Source organism: Dipteris shenzhenensis, chromosome 27 (genome assembly GCF_047967505.1).
Source record: "Dipteris shenzhenensis isolate YYH24624 ecotype China chromosome 27, Dip_SZ_1.0, whole genome shotgun sequence".
NCBI lineage: Eukaryota > Viridiplantae > Streptophyta > Polypodiopsida > Gleicheniales > Dipteridaceae > Dipteris > Dipteris shenzhenensis.
The window spans coordinates 13326061-13346146 of record NC_141622.1 but is presented as its reverse complement, the minus strand read 5'-3'; the positions used below and the strand labels follow the sequence as shown (position 1 = coordinate 13346146).

The 20086-nt window shown below is 43.1% G+C and overlaps 1 protein-coding gene across 11 annotated transcripts in view; it reads left to right on the top strand.

The window, feature by feature from the left end:
* Positions 1–19621, top strand: part of LOC147883890 (golgin) — a 33980-nt gene extending 14359 nt beyond the window's left edge. For 4 of the 11 annotated variants that reach the window (XM_087398571.1, XM_087398569.1, XM_087398570.1 and 1 more), the window contains exons 6-15: positions 4889–4990; positions 5065–5151; positions 5267–5821; positions 12106–12540; positions 17550–17614; positions 17714–17810; positions 18042–18121; positions 18273–18352; positions 18498–18720; positions 18872–19621. In XM_087398571.1, the coding sequence (XP_087254697.1) occupies positions 4889–4990; positions 5065–5151; positions 5267–5821; positions 12106–12540; positions 17550–17614; positions 17714–17810; positions 18042–18121; positions 18273–18352; positions 18498–18720; positions 18872–18905 (1758 nt within the window). In that variant the 3' untranslated portion in view covers positions 18906–19621. Of the gene's footprint in view, positions 1–4888; positions 4991–5064; positions 5152–5266; positions 5822–12105; positions 12541–17549; positions 17615–17713; positions 17827–18041; positions 18122–18272; positions 18353–18497; positions 18721–18871 lie in introns of those variants that run through there. The other 7 variants (XM_087398574.1, XM_087398575.1, XR_015543662.1 and 4 more) reach the window with 6 other exon arrangements.
* Positions 19622–20086: the final 465 nt, after the last annotated feature.

Sequence of the window (20086 nt, the reverse complement as noted above, 5' to 3'; positions counted from 1 at the left end):
GATCGTACCTATGAGAGTCAGCTTGAGGCGTTGGCAGCTGAGCAGGAAGGCAGAAAGTAGTTGACAGCTGAGGAACGAGAAACACTCAAGGCGTCCTGTACTTGTAACCGATGTAGCCAGAAAGGTCCTTATTGGCGGCAGTGTTCTCAAAGGAACATTGAGGGGACCAATAACTAGTACTGCTGCGACGTATATTCCAGCCTTCTAGTAGCACGAGGTAGGATGCGATGCTTTCTGGATCCAGGTGGAGGATTGCTTGCTTATTTGTGGCAGTAGGACCTAGAGCTCAGGAATAGTGAGACATTCAGAGGATGCACAGGTCACATGATATGGCTGACACCTACTGGAGATGGGAGCAATGGATGACCTGATCATATATAACGGCCTTCTCAGATGGCTGTCATCTGGAGGGCTCACTTGCCTCCCACATGCATATCGAGCACCACACCAGCAGCAGAATGGGACTTGTTGACTCCCACCCGTATTCGAACACACTTTGACCATTGCCCTAGATGCAATGTATATGAGCCACTTGTCACGTGAGGTACCGACTCACCTGAGAGATGACGCGGACCTTGCACATGCTCAAATACTTTGGTCTTGGTGGTTCAAGATGCTGCCACTAGGTCTTTTCTCATGACTCGCTCTACATCCCAGTGCCTAGCTAGAAAGATGCCCTAGATTCCATGGTTTGATGACGAGTGCCAAGAGATGAGATCTCACTTCATATGAGAGCAGACTTTGGGACACTTGATGAGACCAGAGGCACAATGGATCTGTCGGCACTTGACACGGTGTAAGAAGCAGGCTTTCCTCCATAGGATGGATCAAGTGATTTGATCTTTTCAATGCCTAGGGATTCCTGTTTGAGGGGAAGTCACCTATTCCCATCACAGACTGTGATGTGTGTGGCACACTTATGCGACATCCCTCTTTGACACTCCATATCAGACAACTCCTGATATGTCTGGCCTCCCCAGACCCACCACATGTAGGTTGTCCATAGCACAGAATGTGTGAGCTGCATTATGTGGGCTCCACAATTGGAGAGCCTATGATCATGAGGGACTACGCATTGAGCTACCCATTGAGCACTTCGCACATGGACAATTGGTCTTGGCCCTGATCGTAGCACAAATGTTCAATCACGCCGTGTGCCACAGCTTCCCACCCACTTGAAGCACCACCATTGTGACACAAAGTAGGAGACCCCATAGATACTGGGAACTATGGCACTCTCATGATTGGTCATACACTGGCCAAGATTTATGGGTCACTACTAGAGAGAGGGATCATCTCATACACGGAAGCACATTGGCAATGGGCACTGGGGCAGATTGGGTTTCGGAGACAACATTCTACTCGTGAACACATCTTCACATAGCACGTAGTCATCGCGAAGGCAAGATCAAGAGCCCATAAAATTTATGCATGTTTTGTAGACTTTCGGAAGGCCTTTCCCGATCTCGCATGATCAAGTGGCTTTAGGAGATGTAAATTTCAGGAGTCACGATTTGGGGAGTGATGAGCTTATATGAGTCAGTCAGAGGGAGAGTACCTGCTCCTCGAGGCCTGTCAGACTGGATCAAGAGCATGATAGGCGTGAAGCAGGGATGCCCTCTCTCACCATCATTATTTGGGCTATACATTGATGAGATCATGACCTTCATTGACCGTCTAGGGGGTGAGGTAAGACACCTGACAGTCAACCTTGATAAGACCAAGGTTATGATCTTTAGAACCTCACGGGTAGTCCTTCATCGACACAACTTCACTTATCGAGGGGAGCTAGTGTAGATTGTACATTTGTGTGCTTACCTAAGGGCAGTCTTTGCAGGTCTAGTCTTCACGATGGCCCACGTACTTAGAGCACAACTTACATGAGAGCAGAGGGCTCTGGCTCTGCTAGAGAGATTATGCTTTTAGGCACATTTCCAAGATCCCCAACAAAGGGATGACTATTCAACACATTAGTGAGACTGACTGACATGTACGCAGCACCCTTTTGGGGAGGCAATCTATCACCGACTGCGTGGCAGCACTTCGAGAGATGCAGGTGACTGGGATCTAGGATATTCGGAGCAAGCCCTCAGTTCCCCACTAGATTATATATGCAGAGTTCGGCATGATACTGCTCCAGGTTGATGCCATCTTCCAGAGTCACTTATCTTCACAGGGTCTGGACCTTACTGGGAGGGAGATTGACACTAGAGTAGTCTATACGACTAGCTGAGAGTGGGGTTAGCATGGCTTGGTACGCAATGGTTTTGTAGCCAGATGGGCCCTCTCCCCCTCTTATAGTATAGCTTAGATACCCATAATCCTTTGATCCAATGGGATGAGATCCACCATATTATACGGTTGGATGTACTTCAGCTTTATACGTCACACTTTGGAGGGGAGAATTAGGAGTTTTTCACCAAGATCCTATTCTACCGTGATCACTTCTTGAGAGTATCGGAGGATGGAGTGATTATCAAGGAGAACTTCTTGTGTACTTGCCTTGTTTACTATGAGATATGAGGACAATATCATTGCTTATTTCAGGAGGAGCACGGTTTTGTTTTCTCTCCCGGCTGATTCACTTCCGAGCCTAGGATTGCGTTGATCTCTAGATGCGACGGCGTAGAAAGACCTTGTTGCACCAGATCAGAGAGCAAGAGGAGACAATGACACATGAGACTGAGATAGATCGAGCCCAACGACATGTCATTGATTTTTACACATTTGAGTCCGCCCTTGGACATAGGAGAGTAGAGGAGGAGGAGATGATGATATAGGGGCTGATGGGTCAGTAGGATGAGACGAGAACGAGGAGAGATGCAGCCAGAGATGCAAGAGCTACACACGATGCAGAGACGGACTAGGGCATGCACAATGGAGGTTCAGCCCATCACCGTTGTATTCGGAGAGGATTGCCCAATCAGAGGCGTCACTATCAAACATGACCTGTTAGATACAGAGATGACGGAGACCGCGCCTCTCGCCGCTGGCATTGGGTTACGTATTTTGACTGTGAGATTGAATACTGGTTTTGACTCTTGTATTTTGAGTTAGTTTAGCATAGTACTGGCCTTAGCGAGCCCTCTGCTTCAGCCCACAATAGCTTGTATGAATTATCTTGTGATTGTACTTCACGAGGCCTCCTGAAGACGGTAATACATCTTTCTTTCTCCATGTGACCTTTCTATGGCCATGAAGCTTGGACGATGTGTGCAAAGGAACCATAAAGAAAGGTGGCAAGGGAAGGGAAATTGCAGCGATGTACTAGTGGGCAGAAGAGCAAAGGCTCATACTCATGAGCTGAATGCTCACAGGCTAAGCAGAAGGATTAGGAGGAAGCAGAAGAGGAAGGAGGTGAGGGAGGCTGAGGACGACCGCAACAATGAGGGAGGGCAAGAGGATGGTGAGGGAGGTGGAGCAGTCCATCAAAGCAGGAGCTACCACCATCTCATGCCTCATGTGATGAAGGCCTAATTCCTTGGCTTGCTGAAGATGTTGGTTCTGTAGTAAGGGATGCGGAAGTAATGGGGCGACTATTGAGAGGCGTGCTCGTTTCTGCAAGGCTTGGCCTACAGGTGTTTTCTACATCTTCACTCCATGAGAAATTCGCTGGCTGTATAGTCCCCCCACTTGGCTATTAGCCCCAGTTCCAAGATTCCCTAGGCAGTGAGCTGGGTTTCTTTGGGACAGGCCGGTTTCTTTCTTTTAGCCTTTTCCGGTTTTTCCCATTCTCAACACCTTCGGGGCTGCTGTCTTGTATGAAATCTTTCAAGCATTAATAGAAGGTTCCTTTCTTTGGAAAAAAAAAAAAAGTAATGGAAGTCCAAGTGACAAGTGGAGCTTGCAATGCATGGTGAGTCTACTAACCTGAGGGAGGAAGATCTGGTAATAGGTGCCCCTAATATTCAAAAAATCATATTAATCAATTAGTTGGGGGAGAGGGGAATGGTATATGCTGGCAACATTTTTAAGCATAAAGGGGGGAGGGGGGGCAATAATTAGTCTTATGTGGGGGAGGGAGAGAGCTTGAATTAAATAAAAGGAGGGGGAGGGGGATTAAAGAGGGAGGGACGTGTGTGATTGGGGAGGGGGGGACCACTTATGAAAGGCATTAAAGAGGAAAGGACATCCCAAAGGGGGAGGGGGATGAGGGAGGATTTATAATGCTATTGTAAGGAAAGAGGCATATAATATTACTTAATAGCCTAGTGGTAGGGCTCATGCTTGGGAAAAAGAAGGTTTTGGTTTTGAATCTTGGGTTTGGGTTCTTCAACGTTTGGGGAAGCCCCCCTTGGACATAGTTTATGCAGAAAATAAATTAAGCTATGGAGAGACATAGGTTAATTTATGCATGAATAAATTAAACCATAGAAAAACATAAGTTAATTAAAGTAAAAACAAATTAAGCCATAGATAAACATAGCTTAATTAAGCCTCCATGCATCAAAATTAATTAATTAATTAATTTGGTAGGAAAGGTGAATAGGAGAGGTCTAACAGAAATAAATTAGGAGAGGTCTAACCTGAGCGAGGATGATTCGATATTAGAATCGTCACGAACTAGTGACCATAATCCCAGTGGATAGGATCTACTACATGCAGTAGGCAATGCTCATAACAATCATGGACACATAGCATGGTATCAAGCATGTGAGGTGACCATGTGGTAGTATGTGTCAAGTATGAGTTGATACGTCTGTGTAGAGCTCTCTGCAATAAAGACACCCATGGTACATAATTTTTTGTTCAGATAACACACATGATAAAACTTATGACCACCTGTTTTTCACATTGAAATGTTCATAGGACAAAAAGAAAGGATTAATCAGGTCGGCATGTTTTCCACTGTGCCTCTGGCTTACATTGATTAAAGTTCTGATTGCAGTGGAAAGGAGCTTACTCTGACCTAGAGGACAGGGAAAGAACAGACTTGGAAGACTTCGGAAGACCCTGCTTAAGCAATTTGCAAGAGTTGGCTATCACTTTGGTACTGATTAGTAATATGTCTTTCTGGACAGAAGTCTGTTCATATTGTTCAAGTCTCACTCTGCTGTGTGATAGGTCTCGATTCTTGCATGTGAGAGCAATTATGTCAGTCATTCGGCTGGAAAAGCACTTATTGCATTCTTACACTATCTAAATGAAGAGGTAGTCCTGTTATGTATTGGCTTTTGAATTCTTCCTGGCTGCAATATTTAACAATTTTAAGTGCTCAATGCTTGAATGCTTTTTCTTAAATTAGTTTTTCCTCCTCTTGATGCAGCCTGCATGGTGGACCTCAGTCTTTCACATTCTATGGAGTGCTTTGAAGGCCTGGTTGAGTGACTCTGAAAATGATGGTTTTGCGAGACAAAAACGGCTCAGTGGTGAAGCTGCTACTTCGGTGTATCCTTTAGCAAGTAATAGGCATGTCCAACAGAAAAATTGGGTGGCTGCTGTGCGAGCTCTAAATGTACTTCATACCATCTTGAGGAACTGTAAGGAAGAAGGAAAACTGCAATTGAACACATTTATCACTGTTTCTGCGTTACACATTAAAGAAGTTGTTGCAGCATTCATTGCAGACCTGTTGCAAGTAAATAATGCGACAGTGAAGCAGAAGAGCGAAGAACAGTTAGCGTTGGGGGCCTTGCTACAATTTCTATGCTCGATTGTTCACTGTATGAGCTTACATTCTGAGATAATCAAGGCAGCAGACTGCACCACTGATTGTCAAATTTTAACCTCTGTACAATGTTTTATGTCTGCATTTGCATCCCACTGCCTTTCACCCCTCAACAGAAGCAGTGTGTCCCATTATGTGCATCATAAATTTATGGTACTCAACACCAACTACTAGTCCTTGTACATTTTATGCATGAAGTTGTATTTGCTTTGGGCTTATTCAATTCAACTTGTTCATGCTTGTGAAGGATGAGAAGCGCATTTGTATTTCATGCTTAATTTATAGCTCGATCTCTAGACAAATTAGTCAGTCTGACTTCTAGTGTTAATGTTTACTTTTGGTCAAAACTTATTTGGAGGCGATTTGATGAAATTTTTCAGAACAGAACAGAACAGTCATATTTTTTGCTGTGTGTTGGGGTTGAAGAATATAACTCCCAAATCTGATTTGATCTAATGATTGCGCCGTAGAAGAGAAGGCCCCATCCAAAAACTTATGGTGGCAAAGGGCTGCATCCAAACTTGGCTCCAGGCCTGCACCAAAAGGAAACCTTGGTAAGGAAAGCACTTACTGCGACAATTAGTCTAGTATAGAAGATAGAAAGCAAATCTCAACCTGCTGACATTATCCACAGGTACGGGGATAGGTACAGGAGCAGGACAGGTGCAGAGACTGGTACAGGTGAGCAGCCAGTTTAGACCTGCCACGTGTCTGTACAGCAGGCAGACCAAGTATAGAAATACCCAACTGCCACGTGGCAAGTCAGGGTAGGTGGCAGCAGCAGAAGTGTTGTTGGGGTCCACCAGGAGGGGTGGGCCAGATCAGCATTTAGTTGCCTGTCAGCAGGAGGAACGCCCAACCTATGTAAATGGTCCCTCTCCATGGCATTGAGGGATCACCTTCAGCCTCCAGCAGCAGCTTGTAGCCTAAGCCCAGTGTAGCAGTCAAGGAGAAGGAGTAGAGCAGCAGCCTCATCTGCATCTCCACAAGAAGGATTACACCTCTTGAGTATTCATTCGGCCTACGGGCAAACACTTGTAGTATGGCATATTGGCAAAACAAATATAAAACAGCAAATACTCTCTATGGAGGGGGGGGGGGGGGGCTATTACAACCTAATTCTGCCTCATTCACACACACACACACACACACACACACTTACAGCATAGCACATGAGTTCTTGTGTGTCTTTCTTTTAACAGCTCACGCATTCCTCTCAGTAGAAACAAGAGAGAGAGAGAGAGTGAGCTTCAGTTTTTTTATAAGAGTGAGGCACAGATTAGGAAAGACAGTCCAGTTGATAATACAGACATGCTCTGGCTGATCAATGAATGCAGGAGCTTCTTCCAACTTAAGTGCACCAACAGTGCCTCCAACTGCAGCACCATCAGCGGAGGCACATGTATCTCCATCAGCCATGGGCTCCATGAAGCAGATGCAGGTCCAGCAGTCAGCAAACCTTTTTGCCTGATTGCTCCAACTCCAAGAGCTGAGGGAGGATTGGGAGCGAGCTGCCCAGTAGACGGGAGAAGAATGTCTCCAAGCAGCTCAAGAAACAAAAGAAGCTGCCCAACAAAGGATGGAGCCATCTCTTACTCCATTGTAGGTGGCTACTCATGAAACATAATTACTTGAGACTTTGATGATCCATCTAGACTGTGAAATGAGCTCTCAAAAGATAGTGTTTCTAGATAGTAAGACAGCTGGGAAGTAGTTTTGGGATCGCACGATCAATGATCTTGGGTTCAAGACTACACAGATACTCTTTTGTGCTATGTTAAGCACTTGGAACATGTGGACTTGTTGATCGGAATAGAGTGGTTTAAAACCCACGATATTCAGATCGGATGGAAAGAAAGGAAGAGCACCTCCAAGTAGCGCAAGAAGAAAAGGAAGCATACGGATGGGCCTACTCTTGTTGATCAAACCACAAACTTTGCCAAATTCGGAGAGGCACTAGAGAGCTACCAAGTTGTCCTTTCAGGGGAAACTGAATTTTCAGAGGTACAATGGTAAAATTGACCCATTGGTATGGATTTCATGGCTTAATCAGCTACTTCTTTGTAGTCCTCACAAAGGACAACAAGAAGTGTATTTTAGCTTTCATGCATCTATCAAGTGAAGTGGTCACATGGTGGCACAAGTGGTGGGCAGATCGTTATGATGTTGTGATGGAGTCGTCCCATTGCACGTGGATGGGATTCTGAAGCATTGGGGCACGATTCCTACCTCCACAATACTTGGATCATTTGGAGATGCAATTCTTCGACCTTTCTAGGAATAGCGGGAGATATTTTTCACTTTCAGCTTACCTCCATCCTTAGCACCAGTTCGGCTAGAGGATGACATGATCTGGACCAGCAAGAATCCCTACAAACTCGGCAAGGCCATGAAAGAGAGACTTGAGAACTAGTTAGAGGAATTACTACAGAATGGCTTCATTAGACTAAGCAATTTTGCATATGGAGCTCCTATCCTCCTTGTCAAAAGAGGGAGAAGACTCCTTGGATACTAGCAAACTCATAGTCAAAAGTTGGTTCCCCATGGGCCATGCCTCGAATTGACAACATCTTGGAATGCCTGAACGGGGTTAACATTTTTCAAAGATTGATAAAACAAAAGTGGATACTGTCAGATCTAGATTCATGAATCGGGCATTCCCAAGTTAGCCTTCTGCACCCAAAATTCTTAGTATGGGTTCGTTGTCATGCCCTTCGGACTCACCAGAGCACTCGCGGCTTTCAATTGGATGATACTACTCATCGTCAAGCCAATTATTCGTGCAACAATGTTTGTTCTCATTTTTTCCAAGGAGCAGTAGCACATTGATAGATCCTACAGCTTGTCAAGGACAATCAGTTATACGTCAATACCAAGAAGAGTACTTTCTTTTGGGACTCGGGAGAAAGTACACTATTTGTTAATACCTAAGAAAATAGGTGTTAACATCGAAGATGAAGGCCGAAGACAAAGCTTGAAGCCTTGAGGACAAAGGATGAAGGACGAAGAGCCAAGGTCCGGCTAGAAGATGAACGACAAGCTGCAGAACCGAAAGGCGAATGGCGTAGTAAAAGACAAAGGGTGAAGAGTGAATGACGAAGGCCAAGGTGAAAGAGGGAGACAAGAGGCCAAAAGGGGCGGATCCCGAATGTGATTGTCGCTTGACAGTGGCAGAACGACACCGTAGTCGAGACCTAGAACCATGATGGAAGTTGGTGGGGATATCCGTCAGGATAAGGCTGGCAGCATGGGGTAGCGTGAGAGTACGCGGCTGAGAGAATATAGGCAGAAGTTGTGGCTAAAATGCGATAAAAGGGCATGCCGGCTCATCGCGACCTCTCTCCTCTCTCATAGATATAGAAGGTGGATATTAATGGAAGTCAATGTAAAGATCACAGTTTGTCCCTGCGTGCATATAGCTAGCTCTATTGCAATTGAAGCTACACAACTCACAGGTTGGCGTAGAGTGGGAATTAAGTGGATGGAATCATGGGGTATAACAGCTGCTGATATATTAGAAGATGCATGTGATACTAGGGAGATAGTGACGCAAGAAATGCTACAGAAAACAATGGCAAAACCTGAGACAAAAATGCAGTACTACAAACATCAAATTGACTCAATGGACAGCTATGGAATGCAGAAATATCTTGGGGAAGACATTACAATATTTAAAAGGCATCTTATCTAGTTCACATGATCCCCAGAGAACAAAGGGCTTGCAACATCTGCTCCATAGGGGAGGTAGAAAATGAGCAGCATGTACTCTGAAGGTATAGGCCCTATGCACACATTAGTTAAGGTTATGGAGGCGGTAGAGACAATATGGAAAATCTGCTGGAGCAGCCAGCCAAAAAACTAGAAAGCTATTTGAAAGAGGTTTTGGAACACCGCAACAATGCACTGGGACTAGCACACAAGCTGGCCCAACAATTACTCACTACATAGCAAGTTTGTAATATTTTCTCACTACATGTAAGGGATCACTACTAGTTGATAGTGATCGCTAGTCCCATAGATCTTGAAGGGTCTCATGCCACACAAGCTGGCCCAACAATTACTCAGTAAATAGCAAGTTTGTAATATTTCTCTCATTGGATGGAAGGGATCACTATTAGTTGATAGTGATTGCAGCCCCATAGATCCTGAAGGGTCTCATGCGGAGCTCAATACAATCATACAATCTCTCTCTCTCTCTCTCTCTCTCTCACACACACACACACACACACACACACACACACACACACACTTTTTTTTTTGGGGGTGAAACCACTGTATTTATATTAGAAAACTTTTTACAATGAGAATAGTCTACAGAATAGACTATTCAGAAAAATTAGAAGCAGTGGGAAAACACCTCTAAAGAAGATACATCCAAGTCATCCTCACGACAAGCATCATACAGAGATTATCGTAATGAGGCTATGAAAAACTCGTATGGTTGGAGCAATGGTTGCCCCAAGAAAACCTGATTCCTTTGTTTCCAAACAGTCTAGAGTGCCCCAAAATCTAACCCAATGAAAAAAGAGAGAGTATTGAGCCTGCACTGAAGTCGACCTCCAAAGTTGATTTGCATGATGCAATATCCAAGGAGGAGGCATCAAAACCCTGTATAGACTAGCCACTGAGATATTAGTTAGGCGATGTAAGGACCAATCAATGAGGTGATACATAAGCTCCAACTTGGGCACTGGTAAAAAACAATGAAGCATCTGCCAGAGGGGTCGACAATGCATCTCCAAGCCATACTGTCTGGCCGCCAAAGGAAAAGGCAATAAAGTTCCATCATCATGAAGTACATTATGCTTGGGCACTGATGACGACATAAGTGTTGCTTTGCTTACTAAGTATGTCTTCCTTTTGTTTTGAAAAAAAAATTGTTACCTCTTTTTTCTTCTCTTTCGTTTTCTCTTTTATTTTCTGTGTAGTTTTTGGGACTTTAGAACAACAAAATTTCTAAATTTCTATGATTGGATATTGTAGTCATCCAAAAGGTATATATATATATAGATTTGGAGAGGGTTGATACTTGATGTCTTAGAGGCTATAGGCATGACAGCTTCAAATCTTTGGGTTTGTAAGGGTTGAGACAGAGGGACTACTTTTAAGGGAATTTTCAGCTGAAATTCCTTAAAGCTTTTGCTGAGGAGAAGGTTGATTGGGATTCCTTCCTTCTTAGCAATATTTTGTATGACCTTGAGAGGTGTCCTAGAGTCTCTTTGGAAGCAGCATATGCTACAAGCCCTTGTAATTCTTGTCATACAGCATGTTTTGGGGACCAAGCCTAGTAGGGTCTCTTTATCAACTTGAGAATGCGCGGGAAGGATTGGTGGGCTGGATTGTGCATGATTGGGTTAGTAGAGGTGGACCTGGCTTCAACAAATGGGTGTGTTGATGCCTAGAATCTTGGGATTACCACGGTGGGAAGCAGATAATGGAGTATAAGCTTGCGGGGTGGCTGTGCAGGTGATGATGGTAAGTGCAAATGGATCTGTGTGGTAATAAAGGTTACCATGACGGGAGAAAATAACGGTGTAGGCGTTGTTGAGTGAAAGGTGGCTAAGAGCAAGTGGAGATTGTGAAGAACAAGTAGATAGAGTCGGTTGGTTCAACTTGCATTTGTCTACATGATGAGTTTGGGTATGCCTTGAAAACATCTCTATTGTCAACAGTCCCACCCACCAAATCCTGATAACTATGGAATTTGTATTCAACTTGACATAGAAAACCTATGAGGTTTGTTCTGAGGTTTGAGTGCTGATTTCATGTCATTTTCTCCCTATCCGCAAAAACCTCCGATGACATTGTTCATGAGGTATAGACGTCATTTGTGCACTACGTATCCATCTTCGTAATTTCATCTCTCTTTCTCCTAATCAGTAAAAATCTTCGTGTTTCTCAAATATACCAGTTTAGGTAGTCCCTTCAGGTTTTACTCAGATCTCTTTCCTTTGCGATGCCAAAGTATCATGGCTGCTGCCTCATTGATTACTGCTGCCCTTACTGATTTAAGCTGGAATCTATAATTCTTTCATATCTGCTACTGCCTCATTGATTACTGCTACCCTTACTGATTTAAGCTGGAATCTATAATTCTTTCATATCTATAATTCTTTCATATCTGCTTGGACCTGCAAATGGGTTGATTGGTTGGTTGCAAGTTGCAAGCGTTGCATGAGTTTTAACAATCATCATTGTGCTGCGTAAAATGGAAGAAAAGTCTTCTTTGGTCCTGGTCAATGAAATCAATTGTATATTTTTGTGGATACAAGAAGAGGATTATCTCAGATTTGTTATTGTACATAAAGATACGTTTCTTTTTTACTGGTTACATAGAAGAGAGTGCAGCTCACATGGAGGCTGTTGTATACAATACTTTATACAGATAAGACTCGTGCCTTGTATGCAATTATGAACTAAGAATTTTGTTGTTTCAGATGTTGATGTTCCGCCAGCGTGAATGGTTTCTACAGAAGCCTTCTCTGGCGCTAACATGCTTGAATATCCTGAAATCACAATTGGATGATCACTTTGGATCCTTGTTTCAGAGAAGAGCACAGTTGATGAGTCCTTTACTGGGATCTCCATTTATTCAGCATCTAGTCCAAAAGAGTGAGCTGCAAGAGGCAGTTCATCCTCCAGCCTGTCAACCTGAAAGGCATGCAGTGTTCCTTGTTTTCAAGGTGGTGGTATCATTAAAAAAGATTTCTCATCAGGGAAGTACAGAAGATCAACATGCTGCTCAGATGGAGGGATGGCTGCTAAATTGGTTAATATTGCATATCAATTCAGTTGGTGATTTCTCAAGGTTGGGAATCGCTGAAGTAGCAGATTACTTGGCATTATCTTTTGTTCAGATATTTGTGGATGAGGTGAGCGTTTTCTTTCTGGTTATAGATGAAAACTCTGAATTTTTCTTCTTTAGTGTTTACATCTCCTTTCAAGTCTCTTGCGTTCAACCTGGTTTACATAATTTCTCTACCCTAAGATTGATCCCTGAGCAGATTACTTAGTGGAGCAAGCTTGGGTCAAGAAGAAGAAACAAATCAAGAAAAAAGAAACATATCATAAGAACTACAATAAGCTTTTGACACTTTTGATGTTTTAAATAGAGTAAAATATATAATGTCTCAAAGTGATGAGCAAGTCTTAAGCATGTCTCAAGGCCAATATATACATCATGAGGGTACAACTCAATCTTATCACTAGAAACCAATGAAGTACATCATAGATAGATGAACCAAGAATAGTGGGTCCTAATCCGAAGCAAAATCAGGGTTATGAGGAGAAGAATGTTACCTCACGCCAAATTCAGTTGATGAAGACAACTGAGTAAAATCTTTACTTTGTCCTTGAGAGTCTCCAATGCATCTATCCCACAGATTATTCATAGTATGCATAATGTTTTGTTGAATATGTGACAAAATTCCCATGACCTTTGTTGGCTTCCCTATGAGAACCTGTTTGCACCTGGCAACCAGATTCTCTGGAGGTGAATATCAGAATCTCTCTACCATAATGAACCATCTATAGAAGCAACTAGGAATGAACATGCTACAATGAGAGACTTCAGAATGCCACTAAAAAAAGGAACAGATCAGAGTGGTCCTTAGGGTAGTTGCAGCCTAGGTGGCATGCCACTCTAGTTCAGTCTGCAGGTCTTCTTCCAGTTTGATTCACCTCCTGGTTATAGGCTCACAAAACCGGACTAGAAACCCTAAAACGAACTGGTAATCAGCCTTGAAACCCTAAAACGAACTGGTAATCAACCTTGAAACCCTAAAACGAATTGGTAATTAGCCTTGAAACCATAAAACGAATTTGTGATCAGCCTTGAAACCCTAAAAGCGAATCACTCCTAGTAGAAACGCAGCCTGGATCTTTGATTCACAGTAGATAATCACCAAGATAGATTTCGAATCTCATAGATCTCAGGGAAAAACATCTGATAGCTTTATTTGACGGGGAGCTGCAGCAGGTTCCTTTTGGGAAGCAAAACAAACTGAGAAATAACAGAGAACACACACACTAGGGCCCAGAAATAGTGGCTGGATCCCCCCGAAGGTCTTTATTGCAATAGAATAAACTTTGTAGAATTGGCTTATAAAAGAGCATTAGGCTGAATACAACTCTTGAATGATCTAGGAGCCCCGAGGCCCTTCTTTTATAGACTTGAGCTAGCAAAAAGCTAGACTCGCTTTTAATAGCTACTTTTTACAGAAAATAGACTTTCTTGCTTTTGCCCACCGTGGGGCCACTTTCTAGAACCATGTGGGGTTTTCTTAATGGCTATCTCCCTGGTGCTTTTTGGCCTTGTGGGACGAACTGCATTTTGGCACTTGCTCCATCATTTGGGAGCCCTTTTGCACAAAATGCAACACTTTAACCCATTAAAGGTTAGCGTAATGCATGCATTCCATCCTGTTCCCTTGTGGGCATCCCCACAGTTCTCTTTTACCGATCCAAAGCAAAAGTAAAAACAATTAAACTTATTCTAGTTAGCCAAAGTCAATTTATGACTGTAGTAATTTGATAAAGACTCCTCTTTATTTCTTGGGAGAAATACCAATTGGTGACGGCTCAACTGCTGCTGGTCTTCTTGCTCCTGTCTGCTCTCTGAGGGCTGCTGCAAGCGATGTGAAATAAGGCCACAAGGGCCACCTTTTATAGGGCTCAATGCCCCCAACATTGGACTGAGCTAGTAGGGGTTTTACCGACCTTTGGCTGGCCGACACCGACTTGTGGGGCTCACAAGACCGGGCCATTATGCTCTCGATTCCATGTAGGGGCCCAACCCCTAGGTTTGCCCATATCCTAGTCTCCACCAGCCCTATCATATGGCTGACTCATCTCCTCCTCCCCCTGCGATGATTGTGCCAGGTTGTAGGCCCTTGCCGGCACCACAACCTGCCCATACACCTACTCCTGCTGCACCGAACGTTTGCTCCAGCCCTTTGGCACCTGTACCTGCTTCATACCTTGCTCCCTACCCTCCGTACAGTCCCATACATTGACGCTGCTAGCATGCACGTCTGCTGCAGATCCCTCTAGCCCAAAGTCATCGCACCAGGCCCTCCAAGACGCTTGTGTTCCTCCAGGTATGAACCCTGGCTTATTGCCTACATGGCAGCCTATGTGCTGCCCACATGGCAGCCCCATGCTCAGCTTTTCTCTTTGGTCCACCCCCCCGATGCACTCCTCATATGGGGACTCACAAGTGGGGAGGTGACCTGATCTATTCCAACATCTCCTCTCACCGACCCTCATTGCTTCATCCCAATCCAATGAAGGTGCTCAAGTAACTCCCGTGTCGTAGCCCTCTGGAACACTCTATTGTTGTCAAAGTCTCTCTCCGGCTTTTCCCCATTGGCTCTTGCTCCCCAGGTCTAGTTCTGATTTCGCACACCAGCCTGGCACCCCGACCTTGAGTCACGAACCCGCCTTTGAACTTGAGCTCTCTAGGTACCAACATCCTCCAACTATCCCTCTCATGATAGGTGAACAGCCTGAAGTCCTCCATGCACCAAGCTCTGAGGGTTTGTTTCTGTCATCCTTATCAGTATCGTTGTACTTCTTTTCCCTAGCTTCTTGCTGCAGCAGTAGTGGAATCTCCTCGAAAGTCATCGGCGTCGCTGTGTGCCCTACAGTCGTCATAGTCAGCAAAACTACAATATCTCCGCGGGAGCATTCCCAGCAACAGCCTTGCCATCCTGGTTGAGCTGGTCCTTTGACCAACTGCCATCAATTGATCCCACACCTACATTCATCTTGGCGACGTGTTCCTGAACTGATTCCCCTTGATGCATAGTCATGATGTACAGCTCTGTCTCGAGGTCTAAGATTCTTGCCTCATTGTCAAGCTCGTATATATCCCTCAAGGTCAGTGGGGAGGTAACCTGATCTATTCCAACAATGCCTTGATATGGCATATCATAAGAAGATGATTGCCTTAGCAAATCGGATTAAGAAAAGGAGAAGTGAGGGAGGGAGGTTCGACTCAAGATGTAATAGACCTAAGTTCAAGAAAGACAAAAATAGATTCCAGTTAAACAAGTCTTGATCTTTTTCAGCCCAAAGCCTAGCTCTCCATAATTAATGTGGCATGTTCATTTACAGTGTCATTGACATATGCACATTGTATTTCTCATATTTGTTTAAGGAGATGACATTATTCATTTAGATTCTCCTAGGGTTTATTGGTTTCATCTAGAGTTTTCAATATTATTGTGTGCAATAAGGGGTGATCCTTGTCCACACCTAATGCAAATCTCTATTTACAGGTCGCAACCTTTGTGTGGATTTGTGAAAGTCAAATTTGTTAATTATTTTTAGTTCCTGGTTTTTAAATGCTAAGTGTTTGTTAAATAAATAATTGGAAACATGTTTTCCTTGAAAATACGACTTTGTTGTTTCTATAGAGTCAATTTGTTCTGCACAGCCATCCTGTTGCTCGCTAGATTCGTCCCCGCTGCAGCCAAGCTAAAGGTTGTTTTCTTTTATCAAAGACTTGTAGGGGGTATCACCTACATCGTACAACGATGAGGGCATATCTGCAGGTCTTGGGACCCAAGTCTTCCTTTAATTGCTGGTGATTATCCATTTTCCAGAGATCATTCTAGATTACTTATCTCTTATATTTCCTATTTCTTTGCTGCAAGTCGCCCTGCCGGTTCACAGTGCTGCGAATGTGTTGCAGTGTCAGATGGATCACCGGGAGTTGTTCCCTCCCAATTCTCGAGAGAGTATACTGCTCGGTGCTGTTGAGGCACCCACCAGGAAATTTCCTTGGTCTAAAATTGGTTACACAAGCTATTGCTGACTTATTATTACAACCCATGAGGATATCATCCATTGTATTGTGGGCATTGCACTAATACCATGGTAGCATGGTCTAAGGTTGAGAGATGGTCACAAGATTGGGTTTGATTGCAGTCACCTCCTCTTTTTCTTTGTGACTACCTCAAGAGGACATATAATAGATAAGGGGAAGGTTCCATCAAGTCCTTGAAACAGGACATCTAGAAAAACCTAAATACGAGTGTCCTTGAAGCAGAAACAAAATGTTTTGAAATTTAATCCTGGCCACAATAGGAAGAAAAGCATTAAAAGGGCGCAGCTCCAGGACTTCCTTGCAGGTCAACCATCTCATACTTCTTTCCCCAAAAAACAATGTAAAGTGCTCTTTCTGTTAAAAAAAAAACCATCTCATACTTCTTTCCCCAAAAAACAATGTAAAGTGCTCTTTCTGTTAAAAAAAAAACAATGTTAAGTGCTTGTTGCATGCAAAATAGTTTAGAATTCCCTGAGGTTCTCAACCTGGAATAAGTGAATTACTATCAACACCAATCAGAGCTCCAGTAACTGTTTTTATAGACATAGACCTCAATATCTGCAGGCTACTCATCAATTTACAGCTTTGTGCTTCAGGATACAGCAGGATGAGTATAAGCAACAATGCTTTGGGAGAGCAGAAAACCTGGGTGAGCAAATCGTAGCAACTATTGGCTATTCTGAGCGAAGACAGTCTAAATTTAGATAGAGCTCAAGGATGGCACAGGCTGGTGGTGTAATGGGACTGCAAAGAGGTGGCACAGATCTGAACTCCAGATCTGTGCTGCAAGATGTACTTACTCCAAAGCAAGGCTCTATAGGGTAGCAAACAGCATGGATGTGAACAATATGCATGTACTTATCTATGGGAAGGGTGGGTAATAGTGTTAAAATGGGAAGCAGTGACCCCTGAAGCAACCTTAACAAAACGACTATGAGTAGCCCAAAAAGCAATGAAGTCCAGAAACCCAAAAATTATTTGGCCACAGTTAGAGTAGGTGCTTGTCTTTTATTAGAGCTGTCTTTTTAACCTTTTGCTTGAGACTGGCAGGACAGTTTAATGCTGGAGATGCTGTTGCTGTTGCTTGACATTCCCACAATCGATGCCTTCTGCACGTAAGTCTCTCATTTTCACCAAGTTTAATTTCATTCCAACAAGGCCATGTTGTATAGTGGCTAGGGATTGAGGGGTGATTTTGTGTCTTTTGTCACCAGCCTCAATGAGACTGCTGAAGAACACTTAAAATTGGCCCACAGCTTGCTGGTGGAAATGTTCAAACCACTACGTCTTTTTGCTGTGTTTTTATCAATGGTACTCTTCTTCAATGGTACTTTTTAATGCACACGTGTCTTCAATTCAAAGTGCTAAAAAAAAACAAGCATGATTCTCATCTGCCTGCATTTATCCATTTACTTGTAGCCGTGCTTAGTAGTTAAGCCACAAAACTTTGGTAATGAACCACCTGTGATTGTACTACTATTCAAATTGCTGAATTGCTCACTACATTTTGACAATGGTTGGCTTGCTTTGTGGACTTGGCAGGTTTGCTATGATCATTCAGTTATTGTCGACTTTCTTATCTCCAAGGACACAAGCTCTTTCTGTATCCAGTATCTCTTGCGGTATACATCCCATGGGCTATACATAGTTTTAGAGTTTAGTAGACCCATTGTTTGTTCGGCACTTGACTTCCTTACTCTTCTAAAAGCAATTTTTACTCCTGTCATTAGGATGGGAGAATCTAAAAATGTGCTGATGCTCTGTTTCTGGCAGATGTCTCCGTGTAGTTCGCAATACTTGGCCAGAATTTTTATCGTTGTCACACAGATCGCCTGATAAAGAGTGTCAAACTGGTAGTTTTCCAATTTGAACACGGTTTTTATGATTTGTCATTTCAAAATCCGGCTGAGAATCATATGCTGTTTGGTGTCAGCCATACATCAAGATGGCTCTGCTAGAAGTCCAGCTTATGCTCGATATTCTATTGGAAACTTGCAGATAAATCTTACATGTTGGAGGCAACAAAGAAAATTCAGGCTGATTCTACAACTGATCCGATGGTCTCTTTTTCCAACAAGAGAGAGGGCAAGTCGCTTTTGATGCTTGATACAACTATAGACATGCAGAAGGCCGCAAATTGTTTATTGAGTTTGAAAGTTGCAATTCAGCGCCTGCATCAAAAGCACGTCTTCCCTTACAACCCTTCAGCTCTCCTCAGGCAGTATGAATGCTCTTCTTTTAACTGTAATCTAATCTCTTTGTTTTTGTGGATAGTCATACATCTTTGCTGAGAAGTACTAGCTTATGATGCACCATGATTGTATTATTTGTTTTCTGCGACATACGTTTAAAGACATTTATGGTTTTGGCAGGCTAGATTTGTTTCAACAGCTTTGGTGGCTTTAAAATCGCTTTTAACGCAAACCACAATCTGGTTGATTATAATTACATGATGGAGTCGTTGGAGAACGTTTCTTTATCATGTCACTGGGATGGTGAATTTGCACATGTATGTAATGTTGATTATTCTATGCTTAGCATGTCTATGCAAAAATTGAACATGGCAATAACAAACAGTGGCAATGTTAAGTTTATTATTGAAGGTCTTAACAGGGCTGCTGTACTATTGGTCCATGACTCGTTGGGGGAAGCTTGAGGAGGCAGATTGATTCTCATTTTTCCCACGAGTAACTCACCACAAAGGCATGCCTGTTGGATGTGGGTTCTTATCCCATCTAGTTGCAGGTGGATTTTTCTGCTTGCCTCTAAAAGATTTGGATGGAACCTTTAAAAGATTTGGATGGAACCTTTATGGGCAGCTGGTTGGTCTTCGATGTTTGTACAAGAATGATTATGCTTTTGCTATTACAGAGGTATTATAATGCAGTACTACACAAGGTGTGAACAGTTGCTTCGCCATTGTATGATTTGTTATCCATGGAGGGCTTCAATAGTGCCTTGACACATCTGATATGGCTAATAACTACTAATTCAATGCCTCAGAGAGGCTTCTCTACTCTGATCTAGTCATCAGTGGATCTAGGGCAATATTGGAGATAGGGGACTGTTTTGAAGTTTTTCAGTGATGGTGGAGATCAACAAGGTGCATTCCTTGGACACTATATGAGCCTTAACATATATTTGGTGCGGTTAAGGCTGTGCAAGAGATTGTTTAGGACCCCACTTCATGCTGTTAACTGTTTTTTACTAAAGCTGGAGCAGAATTAAAAATGTAGGAACTTCTCAATGTCTATGGCATAAAACACCACACAGCATGAGCATAAGCTCTACGTACTTACCTAGCCACCAAAATATGTGGTCAAATAGTGGATGGATCTTTTAATGTTTGACAGTTATATGAAAGATGTGACGGACCAATAACTAAAGGATTTTCTAACTTTGTTCAAACGTTTCTTTTCCATGAAAAAGACTTCTTTTTAGTATGAAAAAATGCGTGAGAGCAAGCTCAAAGTGGAAATACAACAGGCTGTGCATGAAAATAAGGCCTCAAAATGGGCCAAAAAAGCTTCTAAAAAAGAGCTAGAAAATGACCATGGTTGAGCCTAAGAATGTCGCTCTCAATCTTG